The 22,555-nt window shown below is 45.0% G+C and overlaps 1 protein-coding gene across 1 annotated transcript in view; it reads left to right on the top strand.

Annotated features, from left to right (window-relative positions):
* Positions 1 to 6,458: 6,458 nt before the first annotated feature.
* Positions 6,459 to 22,555, top strand: part of LOC139761884 (nuclear receptor subfamily 4 group A member 2-like) — a 42,124-nt gene continuing 26,027 nt past the window's right edge. Inside the window, 1 exon segment of the mRNA XM_071686469.1 lies at positions 6,459 to 6,809. Within this exon segment, the coding sequence (XP_071542570.1) occupies positions 6,578 to 6,809 (232 nt within the window). The 5' untranslated portion in view covers positions 6,459 to 6,577.

Below are 22,555 nucleotides of genomic sequence, written 5' to 3'. Positions count from 1 at the left end.
CATGCCACACACGTCCCTCACCTGTCAATTATCTATCATGCTACACCCGTCTTTCACCTGTCGACTGTCTGTCACGCTCCTCCCGTCTCTCTCTCTCTCTCTCTCTCTCTCTCTCTCTCTCTCGTTTGTTTGTGTGTGTGTGTGTGTGTGTGTGTGTTTATGCGTTTTTTTCCCTCAGCTGAGCTGCTGGTGATGTGTGTGTGTGTGTGTGTGTGTGTGTGTGTGTGTGTGTGGAGCCGAGCCTGGGTTCGACCCCAGGTTGTCCCGCCCAACAGGAGACCTGATCACCATGAAACTTTCACACCCAGTTAGTGAGCCAAGTCCCCAGACAGCCTCAGTCATCTCCTCCACCATCCCACACCCACCCCCCTATCCCACAACCCTTTCCCAAATCCATCCTGCTCTTCCACCACGCCCATCCTACCCAACACACACACACACACACACACACACACACACACACACACACACACACACACACACATACACACGCACACGCACACACATCATCCAGTATACATTACTCTGTCCCAGTCATCCACCACGCCCGTCTTTCTGGACTCACTCAGCTCACGTCTCTTGTCACCCGCCTCACCTGTCTTTACCCCGTCCTGCCACCTCTCCTCCCACCCCATCACCACGCATCACGGTCTCCTCCTCCAGCACACGAGGAACTTGACCGAACTCCACACACATGCGACATGCGTGTGTGTGTTTGTGTGTGCGTGGAGGTATCCCAACTCTCTCTCTCTCTCTCTCTCTCTCTCTCTCTCTCTCTCTCTCTCTCTCTCTCTCTCTCTCTCTCTCTCTCTCTCTCTCTCTCTCTCTCTCCACTACTACCACCAACACTGTCAGTATTATCACCATCAGCGCTGTCACCATCATTGATCATGACTGTTGTGCCGTCGCCTTCACCATCATCTCTACAAACACTTTCAGTCACCATCAGCTATTTACTGCCACCAACCTTCCATGAAAAAGAAAATGTATGGGACAAATATTCCAGGCATAGAATTCTGTTTATGCCTTCATCTGCTAGAAGGAATATGGCCTTTACTCTTATATTTTCCCCTAAGGTCACTACTGAAGGAGACAATAGAGGAGTAAACTATGATTTTATTAGATTAAACGCTTGATGGCGGTAGGAACACATCATGCCACGGCTCAGTATCTTAACATGAACTTCGGTTTCCGTTTTCTGTTCGGGAGGAACAGCTTTGCTTTGTTTTCCTTTTTTTTTCATTTTTCTTCTTTCGTCAGTATAGTTCTGTAGTATGTTGACCAGCCGCTTGAGTGGTGCTACCCTTATGGCTTTTAGAGTGTTTGAAGTGATGCCCAGGACCGGCTTTTCACACCCCCTTCCATTGTCAGTAGACTTGTAGTACTTCCCTCCTCACTTAAAAAGAGTGCTGAGGTGATCTGTCTGGAGTTCCTGTGGTCAGTGGAAAGAGTTGAGATATATAAAAAAAAAAAGTAGTAATACTTCGGGAAGCCTTTCTTAGCAGATCTTCTTCGCCACCTGACTCTTGTTTTCATCTTCTTCCCCCTCTCGCAACGCAACCTGCTCTACCTATCCCTGACCATTCTCCTCCTCTCTCTCTCTCTCTCTCTCTCTCTCTCTCTCTCTCTCTCTCTCTCTCTCTCTCTCTCTCTCTCTCTCTGATACGTAGACCAGTGATGGGATCATACCACTACATATCTGGAGATCGTCTATGTGGATTTTAGAGATGATTTCCCTTGCATTCTATACGCCATATTAAGATGCCACAGACTCTGAGGACATTTGACGAAGTTCATCAGCCTATCCAAATCGTAATTGTCAACTTAGATTAAATAGCCCAAAATTTAGTTAGATTAAGAATTTTCCTTTAGTTGTACCGTCCAGCAGAATGTTTAAGATTTTAGTTCTTGAAAATTGCGCTGCCGTTCACCTACACAGCAAAGGGCTCTGTTGTTGGCGGCCTGAGTTACATCTGCGAAATGGAAGACCCACAGACTCCTAAGGTAGGCAGGGGCAAGGGGGGAACAGGGCCGGCAGGTAGACAAAGGCCATTGCTCCATGATCCGCTGTGGGATTACGTCGCTGTAGGGCCGTCACAGACCAGTTACCTGCAGAAGCCGTGGGTGGAAGGCCGTCCCAGCCCAGCTTAGCTACCTGCAGAAGGCGTGGGTGGAGGAAAGGATTATAACGTGTGTAGGAAAGCTTGTGTGTGTGTGTGTGTGTGTGTGTGTGTGTGTGTGTGTGTGTGTGTGTGTGTGTGTGTGACTGCTGTTTGTGTGTTATAGGGGGAGAGTTTTACAATCGTGTTACCCCGTCTCTTAACCCTGTATATATGGCCCATGTGTCTTCCACTGTGCACACACACACACACACACACACACACACACATACACGGGACATCCTCTCAATGTACAGAGTGATAGAAGGAAGTAAGGGAGTGACGTCATTATGATGCTCTTGTCTATTACTGCGTCCATCCCTCTTTCCTGTGCTTCCTCTCTTGTGTCTCTGATTCATCTTATCAACTAAGTTCGCTCCTCCTTCCTCTGTCTTTAAAACACCAATTTCCTCTTTAATCTCCCGTCATTTCCTCCCTTCTTTTCTTCCTTTCATTCATATTCTCGTGATTCATTCATATGATTTCTGTTTCTCTCTTTTCTTCTTCTTCTTCTTCTTCTTCTTCTTCTTCTTCTTCTTCTTCTTCTTCTTCTTCTTCTTCTTCCTCTTCTTCTTCTTTATCTTCTTCTTCTTCTTCTTCTTCTTCTTCTTCTTCTTCTTCTTCTTCTTCTTCCTCTTCTTCTTCTTTATCTTCTTCTTCTTCTTCTTCTTCTTCTTCTTCTTCTTCTTCTTCTTCTTCGTCTTCTTCAACTTTTATCACTTATTTCGTATACTCAGTTTTTCTTCTTCTATTTCATGATACTCTTTTTTTTATTTTTTCTGTATTCATTTATTTGTTTGGCTGTTGTTGGTGCTGCTCCTGGTGTTGCTGGTATGGTTGCTTCTGGTGTTGCTGGTATGGTTGCTTCTGGTGTTGCTGGTATGGTTGCTTCTGGTGTTGCTCGTATGGCTGCTACTGGTAATTGATGGTAATGATGATAATGATACCCTCACTGCTCCTTCTGGTGTTTCTTTTGCAGTTGTGGTTGACGGTTGTAATAATACTGGTGATTCGAGTAACTGGTGTGCATATAGAGAGAGAGGTTGTTAGAGCTGAATTTGGTGGTAGTGGTGTGGTAGTGAGTCAGTGTGTGAGGACGGTGTTGGAGGAAGCCGTGGTGGTTTTGGTGTTGGGGAAAATGCTAGTGGTGCTGATAAGGGAGAATAGAGATAGTATAAATTATAGCAAGACACAGTTGTGACAGTGGTAGGAAAGATGGCGACTGCGGTAAAGGAAATGATAATGATGATTATGATAATGATGATGATGATGATGATGACGAAGAAGACTGTTGCTCTGCAATGAGCATTTTGTGAGTCCCTGTATAGCCACCACAGCACCTGCGCCTCCTACCGTACCCAAAAGTACTTCCACAATTGCCGCAGGAGGCGCTGAAGAAGGCGATGACCCACACGATGCCAACACCGACATTGCGACAGACGCGGGGGAGGGGGGAGTAAGGATTGTAGGGGGGGTAGAGGATGTCAGAGAACCCCCAAAGCTGAGGGGGTATTTCCCAGGTTCTGCCGGAGTCCGCGCGCACGCGCATGTGTGTGTGTGTGTGTGTGTGTGTGTGTGTGTGTGTGTGTGTGTCATTACGTCTTTGTACAGCACGAGGAGGGTACTGTGAACACATAGGTCCTCATCAGTTGTACTTATTCTACGCTCATAAAACTTATTCGATTCTCTTTTACACTTTCTTCATTCACAGCTTCTTCTCTGAGCTTATTACAGTCATCCACATCTATCGTACTACGAGAGTGTATGTATGTATGTGTGTGTGTGTGTGTGTGTGTGTGTGTGTGTGTGTGTGTGTGTGTATGTGTGTGTGTGTGTGTGTGTCCGGCAGGTAGTGCGGGGTGGCCAGGCCCGGGACTTTCCCCGACCGGCCAGACTTGTGAATGAAGCCGTACCTGTCGAACATGAATCACTCCGCTCCCTTGATTTACTCCACACGTCATTCCCAAGGTCAGCTTGGGGGGGGAGGAGGAGGGAGAGTAGTTCCGTCGTGGAGTGCACAGTGACGGGACGCTACGATAGAGCAGCTCACTGAATGTTAGTGGCTGGGGATATCGCTCGCCAGAGATGTTTGTTTGGCCGTGGTGAATTAAGTAGAGATTTAACTAACACTCGTGATTAGACGCTGAATGCGGTTCATTCATGGCGAATAGGTATCTTGATATGACTGTATATAATGATGTAGATTGGCGTTATCACTCCTGATAACGTTATCATTAAACTATATGATTTTGCATTTAGAATTCATATGCTCATGTGATACATTCAGGTCACAAAAGAAAGAGCATTTTGAGCCCGTGCTTAGAAAATGACAATTTACTGGTAGGGTAAATGTAGCAAAAAAAATAAACAAAATCACAAGATGTATAGATAGAAGAATGATGAGAAATTTATTGGCAGACGAAAGATATGAAAAAATATATATATACGGTTAATATAAAGCTCAGGTAAAGTAAAAGCCCAGACATATTAATAGCCCAGCGAAGAACAACAGGTGGAAAGGACAGAAGTTTCTATGGAGCGAGGGTTGAGGGTACCATAAGGGGAGCGAGATATAGTTGGGACAAGTGGTAAGGTAAGTTACGGGACACCACTCCATCCGTGTGTGGGAGGAGGCGGGAGGAGGACAGGGGAGGTTAGTGGAGTGGGTATCTCCGTTGGGAGGGAGAGGGGTTAAGGGGCTGGGTATGTTGTTTGGAGGGGGGGGGGATGGAAGGGAGGAGGGAGCGGGTATAGTTTGGGAAGGCGGAGGAGGGAGGGAGGGTGTGTGTGTGTGTGTATGTGTGTGTGTGTTGCCCCGGGAGCATCGGGGAGGGAGGGGTAGTAGGGCAGAGCTGGTCTCGCTCAGCTCACTGCACATGTTTTAATGCCTTAGATGTCCGTTTGTATCTCGTACAGTCAGTCTGTCTGTCTCTCTTGCGACTGTTTCTTTCTCTCTGTTTAATACCTCTCTTCTTCCCGTTAAGTTGGTCCGTTGCTGCTGTTAACTTGAAATTAGTGTGTCTCTTTTATTTAGCATTTGACCTCCCTCTTATCCTGTTTGCTTGTTTGGTTCTGTTCTCTGCACCCGCTGCCCATTCATCTGTCAGGACCCATGTTTCTTTAAGTCTGGTGTCTATTCCTAATTTGTTTGTCTAATTTCTCACGTGACACTGTTTTATTCTGTCTCATTTGCCTTTCTGTTTTCCAACGAGAATCTATTTTCTTCTGCTTGACTCTGTTTTTCTTGTCCTGCTTTTTTCTGTTACTGACTGGGTTTTTTTTTTCTTTTTCTTTTTCTATTTTGTTTATAAAGTGTCAGCGTCTATGTATTTTTTTGTGTTTTATTAGCGTCTGTTGTCTTCATTATCCTCTTTGCATATTACCCCGTGTAACTATGCATCTCTCTCTCTCTCTCTCTCTCTCTCTCTCTCTCTCTCTCTCTCTCTCTCTCTCTCTCTCTCTCTCTCTCTCTCTCTCTCTCTCTCTCTCTCGCCTGTCATCTGACCTCCCACTCTACCCCCACCATTCTCATTATTAACCAATGCTTTCCTTCGACAGGCCGTCTTGTCATATTTACCGAAACGTTTAGTGGAGTTTGGGACGGAGACGTCCCACATCCTGCTCCCTCAAACTTGGTACCCTTCCGAAAATGAAATCCTCCAGTGCAGTTGTCCCTTCATTATATGGTGCACTCGGAGAAGGGAACCACAGCCACCCACACAGGATAAGAGTGCTGTACTGATTTCATTGTCGATTATCCAAAGCGGTCGTCAGGTGTGGGCGATAGTTTGTGGGAAAACGATGTGCTTTTCGCTCATGGTGCAGCCTACCCCAGCAACGCCGGAAGGCCCGGGACACACCCGCCTGCGAGCGCGACCCCGCTAGCCTTACTCCCGGCCCCTGGTCTCTCTCCCTCGCTCCACACCAGTGGCAAGTAGTTTGGCTCATTTCCATTATAAGACTTCAAAACATTAATCATGCGAAACAATAATGTTGTACGCATTACTCCTAGCGCCTGTTGGTCTTCTCGCAGTTCCTGTGCATTATCTTATACTTGCTTCCAGCATTCCTAGGCTCTTTCACGGCGCATGCGTTCCCACCCGCACAATGACGTAGCAGATCGATATGACGTTGTCGATGTCGTCACACGCAGCAGCCAATCCTGGAGTTCGCGCTAGCCATCTGAGTTGGTGGGTGGGTCTGCCATTGGCTGATAATGCCATGACGTCAACACTGTGACTCGGCGGTGAGGTAGTGTGACGTCATGGCTTTATAACTTGGCCGCAGACGCTTTACAGCAGTTATCGTGTTGTGAAGACGGTCGGCCTCGGTTGTGGGTGTGTGTCGGTCGTGCCTAGAGCGTGTGTTAGAGAATATACAAGAATACATCACCTAGATCGTGACCTCTCTAGTCCTAGATGAGGGACCTGTGGTACGAGACCTACCTTGACCTGGATCAGCTCACCGACACGGGGGTGTCCACCGCCGGACTGGGTGATCTGGCCCTTCCCCACCTGACCTCTAGTCACGTGACTTCCCTGACCCTGCCAGTGACATCGACGACACCTTCGCCTCCTGCCTCATCACAGGCACCACTTAAGTACTCGCCAGCCTCTCCGGACGCACCAGTCAACTTCTGGTATAACTCAGGTGAGTAGGTCTATATCGCACCTCGAAAAAAGGGATAGTGCCAACTATCTCATTCACGAATCCCTGTCGAAAATGGGGGAGAGAGAAAAAAAAATAAAAGTGCTGCCTCGTGAATCACTTAAAGAAATTCAGCATTAACTCGAAATCTAGGGAACCACGGCTGCTGCAGAACACGTCTCTGTTATCACGTGGAGAGCGGCGAGCCAGCAAAAAGCTCTTGTGTTGGCGTGACAGGGCTGGGTCCGATCAGATGCGAGGGGCTGTGGTCTAGTGTTTACGGGGGTTCCCAAGATGGTGCTTGTGACCTTGTTATGTTTTTTTTTTTTTCATGAGCCCTCCAGCTGCTCATGTCGTGATAACTTTGTTGCTGGGACGTGCCTTTCTATCCCCTCCCTCCCTCCTCATCCCCCCTGCTCCTTGCTGTGATGTAAACACAATCTCATTTGCTTGACGTGATCGGCATGCAGGGAGCGTGTCGCATAGAAATATATCGTATAGTTGTAGTACATGCTCCCAACACCCATTAGGCAACGCGGGAGTAACCGTGCCCCTCCACGGATCCGTGTCAGTGTCCGATTAGGTTGTCGATCGCATTAGTATGCTTGAAGTGTCACCTTTCGCACGATGCCGTACCACCAGTACCCAGCAAAGTGCCCCGCCAGTGTGAACATATATGGGGGAGGTAGGTCAGCGCTGGGAGATATTGCTGGCAGACATGTGAATTACTCTTGGGGTGAAATTGAGCTAGCTGCTGAGGGGGGGGGGGGGGGGGTCTTGCGTCCGCAAGGAAAGAATTGCAAATGAATGTAGGGCTCGACTGTGTGTGGGACCGTAGTAATATCAAACCAAATCTTGCGTGTTCTCCTTTTTCACGAAGTTAAGCCGTAAATTCATAACAAAATATTGTGCCTAGAGGGAATGAAAAAAGAAATAGTGAAATCAAAAAAATCTTAAAGTAAGTTTCTCACTCTAAATTACTTCAGAATCGTTTACGAATGTGGGGCAGTGTAGTGAAGGAATGAGTTTCAACAGCAAACATGATCTGTCTTCCTTTATATCTGTTGTAAAGTGACGTGGAGGGAACCTCTACCGGTGTCTTCTACACTTCACTTAAGACTGGAGCTCCGGGTATGGCAGGTGGAGCTATGGAACCCTGGGAGGTGGTGGCAACGGCGTGTTAAAGCTGAAGGCTCCTTACGGGGTAGCGAGCTTGGCGGTGCTACTGGCAGGACCAGACACCACCACACTGGCAGATATTAATGCTTGGAACGGGTGCTGGGTAGCGAAGGAGGAGCTTTCTTTTCGAGAAGTTACTCTAATGAAGTCTGTTCTGATGGGATAGACACAAACTAGCTCACTGGAGTGCTAAATACATCTGTTGTAGCCGTGATTACTGAAGAAGAGCTTCAAGTCAATTTGTTTTTTTTCATGTCTTATGTTTAATACAGTACAAGTATGCTAAATCTCGTAAAAAAAAAAAAAAGTAATGGCAGAGGTGGATATAGAACTTGTGCTCTGGTGTCGGCTGAAGCACCATGAACAATGGTACTGGCTAAAGTGTTGGTGAGGGGAACGTCACCCGTGATGAACCTCCCTCACAAGTCTCGTAAACAATGAGTTGCCATCATCCGCTACTCTCGCGGCTGCTGAGATGTCTCAAAAGACGCAGCTGTCGTGCCTGTGCACCCTTGTGACCCAGACAGACAGAGGCAGACAAGTACACAAACGGAGCCATTTATGCATTGAGGGAGGAGTCCTCAGCGTTTATAATTCGGTGTAGGAGTTGTGTGCCCAAGGGACCACTTCTCATCCCTTCTTCCATTTATCGTAAACACGTATGTCATCATTATCTTTTCCTCCCCTCTCCATTTGCCTGTACCCTCTCTATTCTTTACACCTCCTTAACCTTTCCTGACACTCACCCATTCCATTGCATGACGAGAATCATCCTTGGCATTATTATGGTAGAGAAATATTCAGCTCGCATTCTTAGTAACAACAGCTGCTCTCGAATGATCATGGTTAGCATCCATGACAAGAGTTCTTTGAGAGCAGGGGTGAGCTCACATGCCTCAGCCCTATAACATAAGGGCAGTGTCACTGACCCCTGTGTTAATGATGACAATTAAAGTGAAACAAATCAACTCTTAGAAGATGTCACTGTAAAAGGTTGCATCCTCTCCCCTCCTGCCCTGAGGTCCATGGGCGCGAAAGGGAGAGGCAGTACCTGTCGGGTAGCCTCTCCCACAAGGGGCAAGAGACCCGCACACCTGATGGAGGTGCAGGTGCGGGGGAGGAGGAGCGCAGAGTACACGTGGGAGCAGCAGCCGCGCCAGCAACAAGTTCCCCGCTTGTCTCCCTCGTTCGCCCATGGGGAGCACAACACCCCAAGTTTCGTGACAATAAGGGGAGCAGTGAATAATTCGTGAGTGCGGTCGTGTTTTCCAGTCTTGGATCTCATCAAAGCTGCAATGTTTTCGTAAGGGGAGACTCGGGGGTGGGGCTAACTTTAACTTGGTCTGCTGCCCCACAACTGGAGCATGCCGACCCCTTCCTTCAGACACATCGCACTTTAAATTCTCTCCTTAGTCGATACAAGGTCCCATGCCGCTGATAACGTCATGGATGACGTCAATAAAACGTCAATACTGCCTCCCTCGCCCATGACGTCACAACCCAGGCTGACCGCCATGATGAACTCTAGTTTAAAAGTGAATCATTATGTTCATTATAATTTGCCAGTATTTGGTAGAGCCTTGACAACATCAACTATACAACAGTAGACTGAGGAGCTCTAACACAGAATTTACTGAGCCATAGCAGTGACAAGAAGAATGAAGGGAGACGACGCGGGGCTGTTGGTAGCCCTGCAGTGTATCGATGCAACCGGCGCACGGTGACGTCATAGAATGCTCTGCTCGAGGTAACGCACTTACGAACACTGTAACATCCCTACCGTCACGAACTCACACTTATTATGGCTTCGCACGAGGTATTGTATGCTAGATACTTTATCAGTTGTTCTTAATGTCAACAAGATATACCTGTATGCATTTTTCTTCAGTTGGTATGCTCAACACTTATTTTGCGATACTAAAGATGACTAATCATGTTAAATTGTTCTTTGTCAATTACAGCAATTGTCCAGTAATATGTTCACTCTTATATATTACTGTGTTGTTTAGTTATCAAATGAAAAGTTCGGGAAAATGTATACTTCAAGTTCAAGCGAGGGGCAAAGCACGGAATACGGCTGGGAGGGCCGGCTTTCAGCGACACTTTCAAAGGGTCTTGGCGCCAACTTGCTGTCAGTTGGGGTTGTCACGCCTGATAACACCCCAGATATAAACAAAGATTAGATGAAGACCTTTGCGATTGTCGTGGTAGCTGTAACTTAGTAGCTGAAGCATTCTAGGATTATTTTTATAGTTGGTTGTATACGTCAAATTATCAGCAGTGAGTGTAAGATTTAACATGTGCTTATCCGAGTCTACACGAGTTACCAAGCATGGATTCTTTTTCTCGACTTTGATTTCTCTCCTGCCCCTCCCTTGTCTCATATGTTTTCGATTATATTTCTCATACGATTTGCTTTCACTCCCGCCTTCGCGACCACCTCGTCCCCAGATACCTCCACCTTTAAACCTCCGACAGCTGCAGCGTACTGGCTCCACCCACATCCTCCACCCACGAGCAACATATTACCACATTTATGACCACTCTGGTACTACGCCCGGTACCCCACAAACACTACCATCTCCTGATGCTTCCCTTTCTTCATCTCTCATCTGACTGCCATCATACACACATCCCTACCACTAACCACAATCTGCTCAACATTGCCAGTTTACCCACCACCACCCTCACCGCCTAACACGAGTACCACCGCCACCTCCCTTCCTCCCTCCTCCACACGTACCACCACCACCACCACCCTCTCCTCCTTCTCCTCCTCCTCCTCCTCCTCCTCCTCCTCCCCACATATTACCACCACCATCCTTTCCAGCTCCACCACACCCACCTTCACCTCTACCACTACCACCCTCCTCCACCCCCCCCCCCTCTTCTTCCTCCACACCCACCAACATTCTCCCTTCTTTCATACCTTCCTGAGGGAGTCTTCTTGCAACATAGGTGGGGGATGTAGATGTGGCTGGACACTGTAGCCGTCGCAATTATCTTTAAATTGTTTCATGGGAGATGGAATAAATTGTTCGATGTTATTATCATCATTATTGCTATTAAAGTACTGCCATTCGTAATAATAGCAGCAGCAGTAGTGGTAGTATTAGTAGCTGTAGTGATAACGGTAGAATTAAGTATTTGCATTTTGGTTATTGAAATTTGCTGTTGTTATTGCCAATAAGTTGAGAGGCCAAGAATTCCATATTTCTTGAGCAATCGGTTATTTCAATGTCTGATGGCTATTGGCAGTTTTTTGTTGTTACGTTTCCATCTGATCAGTGAGGACCTGATTTATTCACTTCGCCTACCATAAATAGTTAGGTTCTATATTGGCAGGGGAGGTATGGATCAATTCTTTTACTGTGGAGAGTGTGTGTATATATGTGCCACTCATCTTGTGTGTACGTGTGAGAGTGTGTGTGTATTCAAATGGATTATGTATGAACACAGAAAAGTGTGCCTACACAAGCAAGATTGTACACATGTTGTATGTGCGCAAACATACAATCATTTTGTCATATACAGACGTACATATCCACATCGAAATATTCATCCAAATATGAAACCACTAAGACAACTAAACACGTATACATATAGATTCACTCACATATATCAGCTCATACATCCGTGGAAATGAGAGGTAAATATGGGGTGACGTACATGCACTTCTTTGAACACACACACACACACACACACAGGAAAATTATCCGATATTTGTTTCCTTGGGTCAGTTCCTCAGGTCGCCTTCAAGAGAATCAATAACTGCGTCACGCAACAGCTTCAGTGGGAGGTCCATGTGATTCATCATTATCATGTTTTTGGTCATTTGTTAACGTTATTTTCAGAAAGCATCTCTAGGTTGTCATCTTGGAAGGCCTTAGTTCGTCTGCGTAAATGTTTGTCAGTCTGAAAGTTTCTCTTGAAAATTGTATCTATATAAACATTTTCAAGAGGATCGATCGCCTGTACCCTTCCATTTGCCAAGTGCGCGCTTGGTATCGATTCACTGGTCATGTAGCCTAGCAGGTTGATACATTAGTTGGCAGCACGGATCAGCTGTAGCGTAGCATGGAAGGATGACTGGCCATTTGAGCATCACCTCAACAATCTCAGCTGATACTTTCCCTCTTTGCTTCTTGGGGATCTTCATCTATGGTGTTCTAGCTTTCTCATCTTTGGCTTGCCATTCACTGTTCTCTGGTCTTCTATAACTTGTCCTACCCTTGCATGTTCTTACGTAGATAGCCATACAGTATTTTGTCCTGCTGTATGCAGCCTGCCCTTTTAGTAGTAGCCTACATTACCCTTCGTAATCTACACTGCCTCACCCTGGCCTGGACGTCCAGCTATGCCGTTCCTAACCATACCCCCGCCTTGTCCTGACCTGGCCCATCGTGCCTGGCCTCGTTTCACATTGCCTTGCCCTGACCTGGCGTACCGTGTTTACCATCACCTTATCCTGCCTTTCCCTGGCGTGGCCTGTCATGCCTTACCTCGCCTCACCCTGCCTGCAGTGCCTTACCTCACCCCACCCTGGCCTGGCCTGCCCTGGTGATGGAGGCAGGCGGGAGTGTGGAGGAGGATGCCCCACGCCCCACGTGACCTACTTAAGGGGGCCCGTCAGGAGCCGCCACCGTGGGACGAGTTGTGACAGGAATCTCGTTATTGCCCACGCTCATTAATCCGCGCCCCCGATACTCCGAGCACTCAAGTGAATGGCTAGCACTTCATTCTGCTCTTTTTCTACCGATGACTCCAGTTACTTTATGGGGACTGACAGTAATGACTGGCGATAAGTGATCTTTAAATAACGGGAAATATTAGCGATGACTGGCTTTATGACTGTTTCTGAGTGTCTAACTCTGACAATCTAACTCTCTGTGCTTTTGACAGCTTCCGGGCGGGTCTAGAAGCAGTTTATCCGCATATTCTACGCTGGGAACCAGAAGTCGCCGATAACGAGCAGGAGAACAGTTTCACGGAGGACTGTCCAAACACGCCAAAAACTGGTTAGCTGCGAGTTTTTCGACCCACGCCCACTTTCGCTCTCACTTCTCTCAGGCGGCATATACGGCCACGTCCACACTGGCGCCGCCTCTCACAACTGCCACGCCTTGGGGTTAGTTTCAAGAGCGTCGCACAAAATTACAACCATAGTTTACTGGGAGATTCTGTGACCGTAAGTTTTTTATTAACTTGCAACAGTGATAAATTGTGTTACAGGTAAAAAGATAGGAATATATATATATATATATATATATATATATATATATATATATATATATATATATATATATATATATATATATATATATATCATACGCTGGATCATTGATGCAACTGGGATGATTTAAACATCTCCAGTACACATGATTTGGTGAAATTCGCATCTTTCTCCTAAAAATGCCAAGGAACTTTAGTAGGTATTGTGTATCCCTATCGGTCTACGATTTGTTTAAAAACCTGGTGTGCGCTGAACTGAAACCATCGCATGCGTTCCTGTCACAAATCCGCGTTAATTTAGTTGCGAGAACTCCTGATAGCGATTTTGCAGAAAGTTTAGTCCGCATGCTGAATTGCAGGGCAGCCATGGAGACCATTTTCCTAACTATCGTTTTCCATTGATGCAGAACATTATAGGTTACCCAGCATGATCGACCAGCCTTGTGGGTATTAGGTCCTGGGTCAGGTGTGCGGAGAGCCCTTGCTCTCGTGTGTACTTCGGTGTTATGCTCGCCAGTGTGATAGTGTCGGTGAAGAGTGACTATATAAACTTAGCTGGGGGACTGAGTTGGGAGACTGGAGGAGTAGCAGGAGATTCGAGGAGTCTTGAGAGTCCCTCCGTGTGTCCCGCAGCTTGAGAACTCGGTGAGTGTAGTGTATTAAAATGTGGCCCAGCCGGTAGGCGGAGCGGTCCCGGGATGGCCGTGGGCGCCTGGATCACCTTGCCCGTAGACAGACCCCGTCAGGACCGTACTGTAATCTGCATCACTAAACCAGCTTCCTCTAGCCAGACCAGAAGATATATATATATATATATATATATATATATATATATATATATATATATATAACACGCTAATGAAGATGACCGAAAGATACTAGACACATAAGGATAGCTAAGAAAGAAAGACAAATGGATGCTGTGTAGTAAGGCTAGCGAGGAACAGGTGAGAGACAGAGATGCTAGTGAGAGACAAGAGGGGCGTGGGTGAGATGCGTGTCAGCGGGGAAAGTGATCAGACAGCACTTGCGCCAGAGTTGCGTCATAGCAGGGACTGGAACCGGTATTACGTATTGTAGACGGGGCGGATGTTATCGCCTCTCTAGCCCTCCCAAGACCACAGGCTTATATTGCCCTACGGGTGCCACACCTCTGTTAATCTCCTGACCTCTCTACCTCCCCACTCACTGAGCCAGCCAATGCCACCCAGCCACAACTTTTACAACCCCGCGCCACCCAGCCACAACTCTTAACAATATTCGCAGTGCCCTGCAGTGATCCAAACTCCGCACCTTCATTCTCATCCTCTTTTCACAGCTTCATCGCCGCCTTCTTCGTGCTCCCATTCATCAGCCTCCTCCCTTCCTCTCTCTCTCTCTCTCTCTCCTCCTGCGGCGCCTCAGGTTGTCTCCTCCCTCCTGAGCTTCCTGTCTTCGCTTCCTCACCTTCGCACTATCTTTTCTCTGCTTCCTCACTCCTCGCCTGCTTCCTGTTCCTCCTGCAGACATAGATCTGGTTCATGTCTCTTCGTAGTGTATTTATTCTCGACAGTTCAGAATTGTATTTCTGTTCCACGCAAAATGAAGAAAAAATAAAACAATATATTATCTAAGGCAATAAAACAGCATCACTCATTATTACAAGCATTTAATCATGGCTTCCTCATTTGGAAATGAAACACAGACAATCATAACAATAGAATTTGTTGCGGTGACTTTAAAAAAGAATTTTTTTTTCGTTATTTTTTTCCCCCCATTGCCCACCAAATTCTCAAAATCCTCCAAAGTAACCTTGGCTACTAGCACTGCCGGTGTCAGTAAAGTAGTATCAAACACGATGGAGAGGTGCTACTCTTAGCGTTTATTGTGCCCTTCTTTTCTTACCTTTTTTGAGAGAGAAAAATGAAATCTTACCAGCTGAGACCCACTAAACGCTCTTGCAAGCAAGGTAACTTACTACTAAAACAGTCCTTCTCAAAGGTAACGAGAGATCAGACGAATTCCAGGCAAACCAACAGCTCCTCGCGAAATTAGCGGCACTTCGCCCAATTGTAAGCTCCTCCACAACGTTGGTAAACTTGGATCCCTCCTGTGGATGCCTTCTCCTCTCTCTCTAGTATGTTGATTTGCATTGTTTCTCTTGTGGACAGCGAGGTCCCGTCTGGCATGGATCAGGGTTGGATGTGAGATCACGGAAGAGCGGCTGGCCAATACCATAGCTATACTAATACACAGAAGGATATAGAATGAACATATGCCTCAAGAGGATCCGAAATATTCCCTTTGTTGTACACTTCAAAATTTGATGACCAGGTAAGGAAGAGAGTTGATATTTCAGCCATAAAGTCATCCACGACCGAATCGCGTTTATATGGGTTTATATCTTCAACCTGGCTAGTCTAAGAGTCGCGAGAACAAGTTCACAAGGGTTAATGAGTCCAGGTCGCCCAGGTTATACCATAAGGAGGCCCAACCTGTCTCCTCACGACCGTCGACAGGAGGAGGGGCACCGAGAGAGGGAGGAGGAGAACTTGGGGTCACCGGAGATGGTGATAGGGGTAGTCTGAGCTAAGATGACACACCGTCGTGTGGCGTACTGCTGGCTTATGCGTGACCCCTGAGAATGGTATTTTGAGTGAAGGACAGAGGCATAGAATATGCCAGTCCGTGGCCATTCTTGCAGCAGTGATGTACGATTGTTCTTATGGAACAAGATTTCATAGTCTTCTTTTTTTTTTTTTGAGAAAGAGAAGGATAGATATGAAGGACGTGACAGGGTTCGGATCTCAGACATTCGGTCTATCATTACTGGCAGCAGTGAATATAATATAGAGCAAGACGTGGGAGTCGAACGGTTTGTTGGAGGCGACAGAATTGTCCAGCCGGACGCTTTGAAGCCAAATACAAAAACCCAAGGTTGTATCCTTCAGTGAATGAGGTGAATTCACACTGTCCAGCCACCGAAACCATGATCTTCCTTGATCATCAAAAGTTACGGTCTCTTTCTTCGTATTTTTCCTCAATTTACCTTCTCAGTATTTTCTGATTTTCTGTCTTTTCCACTTCAGTTTTCATTGGTCGCTGCAGATGATTCAGCTCGTACTCCGACTCACCCTAAGATAATTATTATCTAAAAAAAAAGATAAGAGTGATTATGTTTGCCTTATTACAATGAGGGGGGAATGGAGGGAGTGAGAAGGAATATATTGCCTCCGCGTTTTTAATTGGTTGCTGTTAGTTAGGAAGGCTGGTCACTAACTTAGAATACCTGACTTTCTTGTGGAGCTTGATGTGTTGAGTTAGTTACTTTCGATTTTGCCTTCTTCATTGTTTCCTTTTCATTATCGTAATGATTTTTACATTCATTTTCCTCTAGTTTTTTCTTCTCTTGCTGATCTAGATTGATGAATTTCTTCCCTTTGCATCCTAATCTCTTTCTTATTCTCTTCTTGTCCTTCTTCCACTCAGAGCCCCCTTTTTTCTCCCTGGTCCAGTCCGCTAACGGTAAAGCAACGCGAGCCTTACTGATGACAAGATCGAATCCCAATTTAGAAAATTAATGGGTTAACTCGACTCCTATAGGCAGAGAGACACGAAAGGAAGTAAGGAATCCAGCACCCTTATGGCTGGCCAGTAGATGGCGTGCATGAAAGTAATCGAATCCCAAGTCTCACAAACAAAGTAATACTTGATATTGATGATCCGCGTTATAACCTCTTTGTAACATGAATAAAAAGGGACGGTGGAGAGTGTTACCAGTACCTTTTGGTATGTGCGTACTTGAACTGCTCAAGGTTGACAAATCCTATTAGGGATAATTTGGATATTACACGATCGTATCCTTGTGAAATTTCACGAAGCTGTTAGCTTTATCGTGAATAAAACGTGCCTTTTTTTTTTTTAATGTTCAGTGAAGGCCACAGTTTACATTATGATTACAAGTGATAAGATGGCCTCTATCTTAAATTATTGGAAGTACATAAAAATGTCGATTTGAAGTAAAGATGGGAATGTGACGTTAGTTGAACTGGAGTAAAAGGTTTTACATTAATAAAATTTATCATTTACGCAGCCTCTGCATAGTCAAGGAAAACATGCTAACTCATAATGAATCTAGCAGCTTGAAGTAATTTTATGATCTTAAGAAAATGAAAAAAAATTTATGTTCTAGAAGCTATTTGTAAGTTAAGAAGACTCCTATAAGTCACATATATTTTTGAGGGATTCTGGAAAGTATTTATGATATATGTTCATTTGTTTATTTATTTGGAATTGCCGTACAAGTGAAATATTTACAAAATGGCCAATATTATTTGTCGCAGTTATGACGATTCTTGACAAGAACAGTCCGGTAATCGTAGCCTGGTACATGAGTCCGATCCACATACACCACTTTGACTCCGGCATCTACTCCAGCAGAGAAATATGGTATGATTTTCTTTCTTAAGATTACATACGTGATGAGCGCTGGTGCCGTGTATCATATACTAAACCGAGGTTGACAGTGGCCATACCATATCACCTACATTCTGAGCTTTCCTCTCACTCTTTTACCATTTTGCAGCTATCCGTCTTTTCCCATTTTCTCCTCTTGAACTTTTTCTTTTCTTTTTGTTCTCTATGTTTCTCCTTCCTTATATTGCCTACCGTTTACCAGCTTCCATCTTCTCCATACTGTCTGAGTAAGAAGAGGCAAGAAGTTTAAAGGCGATGTAAACTTACCTTTTTCCCCATTGCCTTACCCAGAAAATGGTTGGTTAACAGAAAACGTTACAAAAAAAAGCATCAACCATGGTAGAAAACAATATTCACTAACTTCGAGAAGCTTAGGAATTATATATATATATATATATATATATATATATATATATATATATATATATATATATATATATATATATATATATATATATATATATATATCTTCAATCTTATCTTTTTTCCCCTTGTTACCTTATTCCCATCATAAGAAATAGGAATCTAATTTCCATTATTTTTATCTTGCTAAATTGATGAATTCATTTGGACTCTTCTATCATTTATTCTTCTCACGTTCATTGCTAGAATCTTTTTCGCTGGGGATCAACTATCACAGCTAGGATTTAAGAGCAAATTGATCTTGTTTCTAATCATGCGTTGATACCCTGACTTATTAACGGTCAACTGATATTTTATTCTGGTACTTGAATTACTTTTTGCCCATGTTGATAGCACAAAGAAGTTTCCAAATTATAGGATAACACTACGATAAGTACATACAAGGTAATCTACAAAGATACATTACTCAAAAATTCATAGTTTATATATATATATATATATATATATATATATATATATATATATATATATATATATATATATATATATATATATATATACACACACACTTGATTTATTTTACAATACCTAATTGGGAATCGGTTTACGATACTGCAGACGATGCAATCGAAATTGTACGATACATCGACCAGACGAGATCATTGATGATATCCTATTACATCCAAAATTACTGCTAGTCCTTTTTTCCCCCCCATGCCTGGTCGGTTATCTGGTGAATCGTGTTCGCTCTCGTAAATCTGAACGAGATAAGGGACTTATCCAGTCGATCTACAAGTTTACCTTTGTTCACTCCGGAGGATTCATATAGTTCACAGAGGTTGATAATTATGTGGAACCGTAGATGGCGCCATGGTCACCATTGCCAACGTCAACACTACCACTGCAGGCAGGCTTCTGCGTCTCCCGTCGCCACCATGAACGCCATCCCCCACCACCGTTATGAAATGTCATTTCGTCTTTAACTTCCCTCCTCGGAATTTAGTCGTAGTTCCACGGTAGTCTATTTCTGTGTTATGGACGGCCTGTCGAGTTACAGCTCACGTTGTAAGTACGTATAAACAAATTGAGGTACTTCATGATCGATCCAAGAACGTCTGGTTGTTCCTGTTTTTACCACACAAGGAAGTGAGTAGTCTGAGTGTGTTGGGGGTGAGGGAATGTGTGGTTGGGGGCGCTTCAGTCAGGCGATAGGCATGAGAGAAGAGAACGGTGTGGTGTGTGTGTGTGTTTGTGTGAGGGAGACGTATGGGATTCTTGCTTAGAAATGGGGACGGTCTGGCTCATGAAAACTTGGGACTAGTGGGCGAAGGGTTGGAATTGTACTGAATACCGATGTGAATCAACGAGGTTCGTGGAACGTTTTGTTCATAGAACGTAGGTAATGTAGATTAAGGATAATTGTTGTATTCGACCGTTGTACATAGGTCCTTTCATCGGTTGCGGCAATAGGTCCACAGTCAACCGAGCTGTTCATCCAACCTTAGGGATCGATGGAATGGGTACCTGGCTCAGGCTAGGGTACATATATATATATATATATATATATATATATATATATATATATATATATATATATATATATATATATATATAGCGTTAATGGGATGGCCTTGATTAGGGCCTCAGCTGACCGTGTCGTCTCAGCTAACAGAAAAAAAAAATCACGACTCCTTTCCGCTTTCCAGGATTATAAATATCTTTTGAAGCGATGTGACTAGAAGAAAAATTGTTCAGCCAACTCCGATATTCATGTGATCCTCTAATTCAACCACTGTTTAATAACATATCATAATGGCCTCCGCAGTGATCTTACCTGTCGGAAAATGAAAGTAGACCTCCGTAGGCAGGCCTTGCGCGACAAAAACTACCGCGCCAGGAGACACCTGCCGGTGTGTTGTTGAGAACAGAGGCGTGTCTTTGAAAACGTCCCCGTCAGTGCAACCACTTGGGAACATCTGGAATGTAGTCTCCCAGCCTCCCTCAGGAGAACAATACCTGGGTCAGAGCCATGTAATTTTTATAAAACAATTAGAGTCAGGTCTGTCCGCCTGACGAACCATCCCCAAATAGGTGTTCCCTTCTCCAGACAGGCTCCACACCCGAGGGCCATGTCATCTGAATAGTTCCTACATGACAGCCCCTCTATTTAGCCACTAGCCTCCATTCAGCACACCTTACCTCCGCCCTCGCTACCATCTTTTTATAACTATTTTGCTTGAAGGTTAACGTAAAGATCATGTTTAGTTTACTATCGATCCTGGTGCGTGTGTTTGATAGGCTTGTATCTTAGTCAAGACACTTGTTTCTTGGCCGTTAGCAGGTAGCGTTTTTGACAAGGCTTCTCCCCACCCAACACTTCGTCACCAGTCCTTAGGAGAGAGAGAGAGTGGGGGAAAAAAGGTTTGGGGGGACTGCGGAAACCCAATTCGGGTCGCCAGTTAGCCGCGTTGTTGCAATCCCATCATCGTGTTGACCGTCAAGCTAATCGAGAGCTTGGGAGACTTACAGTGTCCGTCACACGAATTATCCGCCCAATACCATTTGATTTTACGGAAAGGTAGCTTTTTTTTTCTTGACAGATATCAGGTGATAGTTTTTACACATTATTTGCACTGAAGTCCTGCGAATTAAGTGATCATTAATGTGTTGTCTGCATTTCTGCCAATGATCGTGTTGAAGAAGGTTGCATTCCCAGACTCCCTTCCCCATCTGACTTTTTTTTTTTTTTTCTTTGCCACGTACTTGCTCGTGGCTGTGCTTCTGGATAGACAGCTCACTAGCAAGAGTTTCACATATTTCCACTGCCAGGGGGGAAAAAAAGTCCCGCTACTTACGTCAGTTACTCATAACATTGACCTAATTATCAGTAGAGTGGTCTTCGTCATCGTTTTCTACAGGACAGACCAGCGAGTTGGTACCGAACGCGTCGTCAGAGGAGTAAAAACATAGTGCTTGGCGGTGTGCGTCTTGGCAGAATAGTCGTGCGGCGCGTTGATACTCGGTTGACAATGCCACCAGCATGTCCACGGTGACGCTGTTATCCTTGGGTGGCATGAACCCACTACCGAGGCTCCATGAGAGTTTATGGCGCAGGAATTAACCTGGAGTGTTTCTGAAGGGCTCCGGGCAAGTATGGTTGTAGTGGTGCCAGGCCGACTGGTCGTGGTACGAACTAGGCTAGCTGGGGGTCTTGATGGCGAAAGAGGGGTTCTACACCACATTCTTTTCTTCTTCTTCTTCTTCCTGCAGTTACCACATACTGACACATAACTTTGTAAGGAGTTTGCCATTCACCAAAGACCAGGATGAACAGAGCTCTTATCTGCTCTTTAAAAAAAAAAAAAAAGGAAAGTAAAAGTTTTAATCCAGTAACATGGCTTAAGAAATATCGGCCATCCGTCAATATATCATTGCCCAAGACACCTTTATACTTCATGAGAATTCATCGAAGGCTGAGTGATCGGTCCGGCCCTCAGAAGTAAGAGGTATGACACGTTGCGTCCATGAGCTTGTGGTCGAGTCTCCGGCTTAGTTAGGAAAGGGCATTGTGGAACAAGGATTTGTCTTGTTTTACACACAAGGACGCTGAGGCTTTGAGTCCAGTAATGCCTGGCGCCCGGCGAGGTTAACCGGCCGACAACAAAGATTACCATTTATTTTTTTTTTTCTTTCTTCTTCGTCTCATGCTTTTTCTCATCTGGCCTTCAAAGTTATCTAGAGACTCTTTGTCATCGGGAAAATTACATACGTGCTGATAATACTTTTATGAACAGTCCCCATTGTAAACTTGCTCACCATGCAAATTTCTGCATGTGACATCAACCGTGGGATGAACGCTGCAGAGTTGGCTACCATCGGCCTTTGGTAACACTGACCCCAGCACAAAAGTCAGCGCAGCGACAGTCAGTATTGCCCGGAAGACTGTGTTGTTGCTGTGCAGAGATGCTGCGTCTTGTAATTGCCGTTCTACTTGTTGTCTGTCATGTCATTTCTCGCTGTTCTGTTCAGATGGTAAATGTACACCTAGTGTCCCTTCAAGTCTTTGTCTCTAAAATCGCTATTTTGGTAATGTCATATGAGGCTCCGGACCTTTAATTCGTTTCCATCAAATCCCATGTTCAAGCTCTATCACAGTGTTGAATGGCTTACATTCTGTCGTTTTTCACTATACATCCATGGATGACTTCATCTGAGTGTTCTGGTTGCACTGGCATTATGGCATATGACTGCTTTTACTCCATCTTAAATGGCACTGTAACGGCTGGGCTCAGCATTAGGTTGCTCATATGAAGTTAAAAGTTGGTGAACTCCACCCATCTTCTTCAACGGTCAATAATCTAAGCGTCGAGTTAAGCTGAGTTCTCGGTGGCGAGTGAAGTCCGATCCAACTTCCAATCAACCTAAGACCTAATCGAGAGACTTCAAGGAGATCACCTGAAACAGCAGAAAAAAATAAATCTGATGAAATAAGTAATGACACTTGCGACTGCTTTAATTCT

This window comes from Panulirus ornatus, chromosome 42 (assembly GCF_036320965.1).
Source record: "Panulirus ornatus isolate Po-2019 chromosome 42, ASM3632096v1, whole genome shotgun sequence".
Taxonomy (NCBI): domain Eukaryota; kingdom Metazoa; phylum Arthropoda; class Malacostraca; order Decapoda; family Palinuridae; genus Panulirus; species Panulirus ornatus.
This window is presented reverse-complemented; position numbering and strand designations above follow the sequence as displayed.